Source organism: Juglans regia, chromosome 13 (genome assembly GCF_001411555.2).
Source record: "Juglans regia cultivar Chandler chromosome 13, Walnut 2.0, whole genome shotgun sequence".
Lineage (NCBI taxonomy): Eukaryota > Viridiplantae > Streptophyta > Magnoliopsida > Fagales > Juglandaceae > Juglans > Juglans regia.
In genome coordinates, this window is record NC_049913.1 from 24,148,796 (window position 1) to 24,158,606 (window position 9,811).

Genomic DNA, 9,811 nt, shown 5'->3' on the forward strand with positions numbered 1-9,811 from the left:
GTTAAAATTTAACCCGAAGGACGGAACCCCACACCCAAGAAGAAAACTCTTGGGTTTAAGTAACTCGTTACTTTTTGTTTTCTTTTCCAGACTTGAACTTGTATTATGTATAATGCATAAAAAAATATCTTCTAGAGGAAATGTTGAATGTTTGATGGAAGAGAGAAGAGAAAAAAATAAATAAATAAGAAGGAAAGAGATGGAGTTTTGTCAAAAGGACGAACATTATTGCGAGATTCAGTTGCATCTCTAATTTTGGTTCAATACTACTAATTTTGGGTGTTAGGAATGCTTTTGAAATACTTTAATTTTCTCCATTTTGGTTTGAATTTTGGAAGTTAGATAGATCTATTGTCTTTATCCATTTTCTACAAACATGTTCTTCACCATTGAAGCGTCCTCCACAAACTTAGCTAAACCCACCCAATTCTAGCTACCGACCATATGGCCACACGTCTTAACCGCTCCACCAATCGCAATTCTTTGAATGCCTATTTTTGTTACTTTTTGTTTTCTTGTATGATACATTTTCCCTTTAACTTAATTCACTTATTTTTCAATTCTTTTTTTCCTTTTCCCTTTGTTTTCCTTGTGTTTTTATTTTTTGTAGGAAGGAAAAATCTCCGAGTTTTTGCTTTCTAACTACCAACCATTCCCACGCACCTCACTAATGGGCTGGAGACTAGTTGAGCTAGTTTCCTCTATACCATCGGCATGCTTTCCTGGCTGTCGTCGAGTGGGGCCCCAGTGCTAACTATGTGGTAGCACATGGAACCCATGCACGCCGTATTTGGTTAGTATTCTCTAGGTTTTCTACATGAGTTTGTATAATTTAGTTTTTATTTTATCCTTGATGCCTATTTTGCCTCACAAAATATTAAGTGGGTTCTCTAAGACTCCTATTCTCTTATCCCACATAACTCATTTACATAAATATATATATATATATATATATATATATAACTCACAATAATTACTCTCTTTAAAGAGAAAATTGCCAATCATAAATTTATTCTTATTGAAGAAAAATAATTAATCATTTTGTTTGTGGGGTTTATCTCCAGCCAATTGTTTTCCTCTTATTTTTCTATGACAGTTCTCACTTCTTAAATATTCACAAAAGTTTTATCTATACTCGCCAAAAAAAGCAAACACACACTTAGAGGGAGAGAGAGACTTTGATTTTAGGGTATCAGGCCATCATCTCATTGGGAAGGGGGTAAAGAATGGGCTCTAGATAAAACAAACTTTTGAAATCACCAGTTTGTCCTCAGTTTTCAATTTTTTTTTTTTAAATACCACGTATATAAATTTCGGACCAAACCCATATTCTGGATGAAATACTAGAATAATGGACTAAAATGTATGGAATTTGATCCTAAAAACATTAATGACATACCTATTTTTGTTAAAATTTAACCCTAAGGATGTAACCACACACCCAAAAAGAAAACACTTGGGTTTAAGTAACTTGTTACTTTTTGTTTTGTTTTCCGGACTTGAACTTGTATTATGTATAATGCATAAAAAATTTCTTCTTGAGGAAATGTTGAATGTTTGGTGGAAGAGAGAAGAGAAAAAATAAATAAATAAGAAGGAAAGAGATGGAGTTTTGTCAAAAGGACGAACATTATTGCGAGATTCAATTGCATCCCTAATTTTGGTTCAATACTACTAATTTTGGGTGTTAGGAATGCTTTTGAAATACCTTAATTTTCTCCATTTTGGTTTGAATTTTGGAAGTTAGATAGATCTATTGTCTTTATCCATTTTTTACAAACGTGTTCTTCACCGATGAAGTGTCCTCCACAAACTTAGCTAAACCCACCCAATCCTAGCTACCGACGACTTACCCTCATGTGGATCTCTCAAGTGTCGTCATTGGCATGAATGAGGGCCACACGTCTTAACCGCTCCACCAATCGCAATTCTTTGAATGCCTATTTTTGTTACTTTTTGTTTTCTTGTAGGATACATTTTCCCTTTAACTTAATTCACTTATTTTTCAATTCTTTTTTTCCTTTTCCCTTTGTTTTCCTTGTGTTTTTATTTTTTTGTAGGAAAGAAAAATCTCCGAGTTTTTGCTTTCTAACTACCAACCATTGCCACGCACCTCACTAATGGGTTGGAGGCTAGTTGAGCTAGTTTCCTCTATACCATCGGCATGCTTCCCTGACTGTCGTCGAGTGGGGCCCCCGTGCTAACTTTGTGGTAGCACATGGAACGCACACCGTATTTGGTTAGTATTCTCTAGGTTTTCTACATGAGTTTGTATAATTTAGTTTTTATTTTATCTTTGATGCATATTTTGCCTCACAAAATATTAAGTGGGTGTATCGTGCAAAGTTTTGAATTACGTCTTGGTGGTTATTAAGTTGAGACATTGGAAAACTGAAAAACTACTATAATATACTATTATATATATTATATATTATATAATATAGTATATTAAAACTGAAAAACTGGATCAAAATCGGTAAATCTCAAAGTACCGGTTTAGGGGGGTAATCGGTGCAGAATCGGTTCTTGAAAATGCAAAACTAGTGCATACTGGTTCGGTCCCAAATTTTGTCCAAAACCGGATCAAACTGGACCGATTACACCCCTAACCATATTTATGGTCGTCTCTAACTCTCTCACTGTCAATTTTCATTTTTTCTACTGCCTTCTTGGTTGAGATAGACATGCAAAGCATAGGCTCTGTAAGACTCCTATTCTCTTCTTCTCCCTTGGAACTCATTTACATGTATTATTGACACTAATTACTCCATTTAAAGCAAAAATTGTGAATCATAAATTTATTCCTATTAAAGAAAATTAATTTATTTTGTTCGTGGGTTTGGCTCTAGCCAATTTTTTTTCACTTGCTTTCCTATAATAGTTCGTACTTCTTATCACAAAAGTACTATCTACATTCTCCACATAAAGTGCGAAGAGAGAGAGAGAGAGAGAGAGTTTGATTTTAGGGTATTGGGCCATCAGCTCATCGGGAATGGGGTAAAGAATGGCTGCCAGATGAAACAAAATTTCTAAATTACTAATTTGTCTTCACTTTTTGAAAGGTTTTTAAAATTGCCAATAAACCCATATTTATGCTGAAATACTAGAATTTGGCCGCAATGAACGGAAATGTACGAAATTTGATCCGGAATGAATCACACATCTATTTTGTTAACTTGTAACCCTGAAGCCCCAAACCCCTACCGAAAAAGAGAATGCTAGGGTTTAAAGAACTTGCTGCTATCTGTTTTATTTTCTAGACTTGAACTTGTATCATGTATAAGGGAAAAACTTGCAGCTGGATGGGTATAAATCTATTTTTCACACCGGTCAATTACAACTCAACACATAAGGCATCCAACAAAAGAGAACCTGCATCTCAAAACACCCGATCTACTCTTCTACTTCATTTCTCCACACGTAAACGTCTCTCTCTCTCCCTCTCATTCTTTTCCTCTCGTTGCACCAAACTTGGTCCTGCACCAAACGCTGTGTTTACTATCTTTATGGCAGTGTACGTACTTCGTGGTTTAGTAGGGCAAAGGTTGTTGTTCTGTCGTGGGGTCTTGTGTTTAGAAGGAAGAGAAGTGTGCATGACGTGTTTAAGGCGCATAAATATAGTAACAAAAACTGATAAAAAAACCCTAGAGAAACAAAAGGGAGAGATGTGAATTAGTGCATGAGCGTAGAGATGTGTATCACATGGAGTCGGATCCTAAGTTCCCATAGGCTTGGGCTTTTGGGCCCATTTAAAAAACATTTGGGTTCAAGTATGGTAGTGAATTAAAAAAATAAAATGAAATGACTTTTTTCTAAGTTTTGGGCCTTAAATCAAAACTCTACAATATTCTAACTTATCTCTTGAAAATATTTATCAGCTCATATAAATATTCGACAAATCAACTAACTTTTCTTACACATAAATCCAAAAATTTTAGAAAGCGGGTGAGTACTGATCTCGTATGTTACAAACTCATTACTGCATAAAGCAGTGAGAATACCTCTACTCGGGCCAAAGCCAGAGAGGAAATCTACAGTAGCCCACCTCACCTCAATCACTAAAACGATCCGGCATCTTGGTAATACGTACGTGCGTGGCCAGTACTTGTGCTTTAATTGAACGACGTGGGTTGAGCTTAATTTAGTAGTCATGTCTCGTGTGGAAGATCATGAAATCACGGAAGGCAAGGACTTTATGGCTTTATATACTTGCGTTCTCTTGTATTGTACCCTTTTTTTTTTTTTCCTTTAGTTGTGATTGATGGTTGAATCAAACACAATTCATTTTAAACTAATCATGAATGAGACTTATTATTTTTTTAACTTTTTATAAAAATATCAAAATCATCTCAACCTACTTCATATATTTCAATTTAAAAAGTTAAACTCATCTCAATTTTAAAAAAACAAAATCATCTCAATTGAACCTATAAAATATTATTATTCACAACTCAACTCATCTCAATATGGAAGAGTGACCAAAATCTTTCGGCATACTGTACAGTTCCCTGCAGATTTACAAGGATGTCCATGGGCGTAAAAATCGTGCAAACGTAACGGCATATATGTGCTTGGCGTGCTTGGCGCTAGACGTAATCATGTAAATGATTAAGAAAAATGCTTTGGCGTGAAAGTAAATTCAAAAAATGATCCAACTTGACGTAACATATCTGATGATAAGATTCATATTTAATATATCGAATAAAATTATGTGAAGATCAATTTATTTTTATAACTTCTATTTATAATGTAGCAATATATATTAATATCGGTCGGTGGTACCTAGACAGTACTGTAACGTACGCGTACCGAATCTCTCTATCCATATAAAACTAGATACACGTACATCATGAAGTTTTTAAAATATTTATTGAAACTTTAACTGTGATCCCTTGGTCAAAACATGCAAACATGATGATAATATAATCACACTTGAGAAAACCAGTACACAAAAGGGGAAAAAAAAATTAGGACTTGAAGAGCGATATATGCATGCACCTATCCAGAAGATAACAGATGATGGATATTTATAATTATCTTTTTGCGATGGAAATGATTATATATGATAAAAATAAATTTAATTTAATTATAAATAATTATTTTATTATAAATAATTGATCGTAAACAAGTAATTTTATTGTAGCGATATATCAGGATATCGACTCAAACGGACATAAAATGGGAAGGCAATTGACGCTGTCTTTACAGTTTTATTCGCATATTTACTCAAACTTGAGAATACGCATTAATTAATTCTTCTTCACTTCAATACCTCAAGTTTGAGAAACGAAAGTTAGGAACTCCTCGTCCCTCTCGAATTTAGCCATCTCATCCTTCTTCAAGCTAACGTATACTTCTATTCCATCGCCCGATGGGGTATCTATGAAGAAAACCAAGTTCTTGAAATTCAGAGCAGGCGACCCAACCCAAATAGGCTTTCCCCAACCAAAGTCAGCTTCGTACAGAGGTAACCTGCACAAACTTGTGAAACTGAACGTAACCATCTCTCCCTTCATGAACATTGCAGCACGGTCCCTCATGGAATCCCATTGCTGGCTTCCTCCTTGGAATTCCTTCACGTGATCTTTGTCAACTTTGCTTATTTGAGCTCTCATCTGGCGCACGAGACCAGGACCGGCCGCTTCCCCTGCCTCCAATGACGGAACTGTAATGGCAAGGGAGAAAAGATTGCCGAAGGAAGATTGTGGTTGTGGAGGGTCGAATCTCGGGCGCAGGTTCACTGCATGATTCACTGCGTACAGCTTTTGCGGTTCGGATTCATCCTTGGTGACGGCGACGAATCGGCTCCAAATGAAAGCCGACAAAGCCTCGACGCGCGATGGCAGTTTCTGATCCTCAAAGTCGTTGCTGTCAGAGTATTTTTCTCTAAGAGATTCAATCATCGAGGCATCGAACACATACCTATTGGTTATGATATTATCCTTTGTGATCCCAACTCCGACGGGAAAAACCCCAGGTATTTTCTTTGGTGGGAAAAGCGAGGCGGCTACAAATTTCGGAGAAACTATATCTGTGTCTCCGGAAGCAGTGGCTGCCCAGGTATTGATGAACACGAAGAACGACAACGCATCTGCAATCTTATGAGAGATGCATGCTCCAACGGCGATCCCACCGCAATCAAACACGTTGAGTTGGACGCCAAAGGAGATATCAGTGACAGCGTCGAGTTCAAAAGGGACTAACTTGTTGAGTTCTCCAGGTACTGGGTTCTGAATAACATCAGAAATATTGCACTTGACTCGAGCTACAAGGTAAGGAATGCCCTCGTCGTTGCAGTCGATGAAACTGTTGTCTTTGGTGCGTCCGGAGAGTGGGTAGTAAAGGGTTAAGACCTCGGAGAGGGATTTCTTAAGGCAGTTGGATATGTCAACGACGTTGAATTTGGTGCCCTCAACCGAGACATAGAAGAGAACCAAAGGATTATAAACTGGGGGAGCCATTTGATCATTGAAGGAGAGTTGGTAATGGTGGAGGTGATCTGGGGTTGGAGAAGAAGGTTTGACGATTTCTTTGGAGATTACTTCAACTCTCAAGGTGGCCATTGTACTAAATTTACACCAATCCAAACGGCTAGCGCTCTTCTATTAATTGTTGTTTGGGAATGCTTCTGCGTGTGCCCTTCGACTGGTCTGTATGATCAATAACTAGGGTTTATATAGAGTTGGCATTTGGCAACCTTCACAGGACCTGATAATTAAGAAAATAAAATAAAGGGAATTGCCTCTCGATCGGTTACAGCTCATGATCGATAAGAGAATCCAAACGATCAGAAAAATTTAAATGCTGGGATAATAATTATATTATATATAAGAGCTGACGATCACAATATATATATATATATATATATGAGAAATGATACTTGCAGTCGTGAGTGTGTAAGCGTCGTGCAGTCGTTTTAAAAAAAGTGAATAAATATAGGATCCACATGAAAAGAAATTAATTTTTTATGAGTAGACCCCGCTCTTTTTCAAAGCGACTGCACAGCATTTACGCATTCTATAGAAATGATACTTGCAGTCGTGAGTGTGCAAGCGTCGTGCAGTCGTTTTGAAAAAAGTAAATAAATATGGGACTGCACAGTAATTACGCATTCTATGACTGTATGTAGCATTACTATATATATATATATGTAGCTTCCACTTGCTCAATCCATCATTTTCGTAGCTGTTGTTTGAAAGTGCTTGTAAGTTATTGTTTGCAAATAATTATCATTATATGTGTTTGACTTTTAATAGGCCTCGCTCGTGCTTACAATGTCGATGGTTTCCAATATATAGTACTTAAACGTGTCCTACAATATATGGTATTCTATATTATATATTTACAATCAGCCATTTCAGGGAAAGAGAACAGCTTGTTTCGATCCATACACGTCCAATTCTATAATTTCTTGTGGGGCGCCACTCATTTTGTTAATCTTATACTAGGAAAGTTGGCCAAAAGAAATGGTACTGAAACAGATGCACATAATTTAGGACTCATTCAAAACTACATTCATCAAATTATTTGCAGAACTACTATGCATATATTCCATGCATACCCAAGGGAACTGAACTCGTGGCGTTTTTGAATTGGTTGTATTCGGAAGTGTTTGGTCATAACATTAATGAAATGAAGCAGTGCTTGGCAGCTTGCTACATAATACACTAGCTACCAGAAATGTTGACGTTTAAACCGAACGCTCTGACACGGGTAAGGTATATAATACACTAGCTACCAGAAATGTTGACGTTTAAACCGAACGTTCTGACACGGGTAAGGCTCCGCCACTACAAGAAATATGATCTTTTGTCAAGAATTTTTTTCCCAAGATATATACACTGATGGCAAATAAATAGCTAATGACATAAAAACTGTTCGTGGAAAAAGAAAGGACCTTCTACCATGAGATACCGTCGACAAGTACAACTTTGTGGGATAAAAACGTTTTTATGGCAAGAAAATTGTATTTTGCGGCGACTTTTTTTTGTCGCAAATAGTGTTGCCAAAAATCATTAATTTTCTCATGTGTTATTAGTTTTTGTAGTGGTGTATTTAACTTTTTGCGGCGACATTATCTTGCAGCAAATAAACTTACCTTAATTACTTTTTCGAATTATGGGTATTTATTGTTGCAACGAAGTTACTATATTTTGCGGTGAGGACAACCTGCCGCAGAAAGATAATAAAATTAAAACCAATGTTTTTCTCCCTCCTCCCTTCCCACAAATCTAATAATCTCTTCAACTCTCTCTCTCTCTCTCTCTCTCTCACTGTATCACCATCCATGGAGTCCGATCTCGAAACCAAGGCGAGGGAAGTGTTCATTGACGACTACTTCGAGCTGGCCAAGCAGCTCTACTCCTAGGCCATCACTCTCAACCCTACCCAGGCTGAGCTTTTCGTGATTTGCAACAGTTACCAACAGAGCTACAAATTGACTTGTAGTATTTTCTTTTTATGGGAAAGGTAATAAATTATTATAATAAAATTATGATTGGTAGTATGGTTTTAAGACATTGCCTTTAGTTGTTGCCTACTGATCAAAAACACATAATTTATGCTGATGAATGAAAGAAAATAATTTTGTCACAATTTTTATCTTTTTCTTTTCTCTTCGAGTTTAGCCAGATTCTGAAAATATATCCAACGTACTCAAACTGGTCAAGGATATCATGGCTAGGGGACAACCATGGGAGGAGGAGAGGCTAGGGTTCAGGATTGAGAAAGGGGAAATCGAAGAGAGGAAGACCTAATCTGAAGTGAAGTCTGTTCGTATTTGCCTAAAGTCAACTGTTTAAGGATTGAAACGGGCCGTGGGCCAGGAGATTGTGTGGGTTAAGAATTAGAGAGCTTGTTCCATTGAAGGGCTGAGGCTTAGTCTATGGTTATTTTTACTTAAATGAATTGTATTTTTGTATTGCATTTCCATTTCTTAGTTTAACTGCATCTGTTATTTGTATTAGGTGCCATGCACCAAGTTGTTACTATTTCCTTTTTCAGTTAGGATGTCGGAGGGTATAAGGATTGTAGTGGGACGTTGTTTCTACTTTAAGAAAAATCAATACAAGTTTGTTTCTCTCAAATTCTCTCTTTTGTCCCATTCCCTGGAGGAGCTCCCCTCGAAGTGAGAATCTATCCTTGCATTATCCAGCCGTGTAACATTTGGTATCCAGAGCCAAGTCAGTCCTCGGTTGTAGATTTGCACCATGGTTGAAGGGATTCGCATCATCTAGTTACAAGAGGGGCTGAGTGGGTTAAAAAAATCATTGAGTCCTAGCTGAAGACATTGGAGACAGAAATGTTAGCCTTGAAGAAGCAGTCAGATGCAGTGAAAGGAGGAATGGAAGCCCTCACAGAGAAGAAAATTCTTCAAGAGTGCATCACTATAGACAAGAAGGTTTTGGTGAAGTGAATGGTGAGATGATACATGGGTCAGTTAGAATTGATTTTCCCTCTTTCCAATGGGAAGATCATCTTTGTAAATACAAAAGTTTGGCTAGGACTATGTGACTAAATGATAGAGTTTATCCTATCATTATATTTGTATTTTTGGATGAATGTAAAATAATTATTGACTTTATCTACAACAACATTTAATTTATTTAGAAGCCTTAGAGTTTGTTTAGATAAGTCAGTTATGTGAAAATCAAGTCCATAAGGATATGCACTTATCCAGAATAGAAGATTGAACTTGAATTAGAATCTGTAGTGAAGAGTTATCGCAAAATGTCAACAACCTGAGACGTTCTCGCGACAGACTTGATCCATTAGAAGAGTCCTACCTCAATTGGAACTCTTTCTAGACTTT

General features: G+C 36.8%; 1 protein-coding gene across 1 annotated transcript; it reads right to left on the reverse strand.

Moving 5' to 3' along the window:
• Positions 1-5,081: 5,081 nt before the first annotated feature.
• LOC108979956 (stemmadenine O-acetyltransferase-like) lies at positions 5,082-6,661 on the reverse strand. Its single transcript, XM_018950758.2, has one exon. It carries the CDS (start codon positions 6,561-6,563, stop codon positions 5,274-5,276), a length of 1,290 nt encoding a protein of 429 aa, XP_018806303.1. The 5' UTR covers positions 6,564-6,661; the 3' UTR covers positions 5,082-5,273.
• Positions 6,662-9,811: the final 3,150 nt, after the last annotated feature.

Coding starts and splice junctions, on each gene's coding strand:
- LOC108979956 (XM_018950758.2), bottom strand. CDS start 6,563: ATGGCCACCTTGAGAGTTGAAGTAATCTCCAAAGAAATCGTCAAACCT.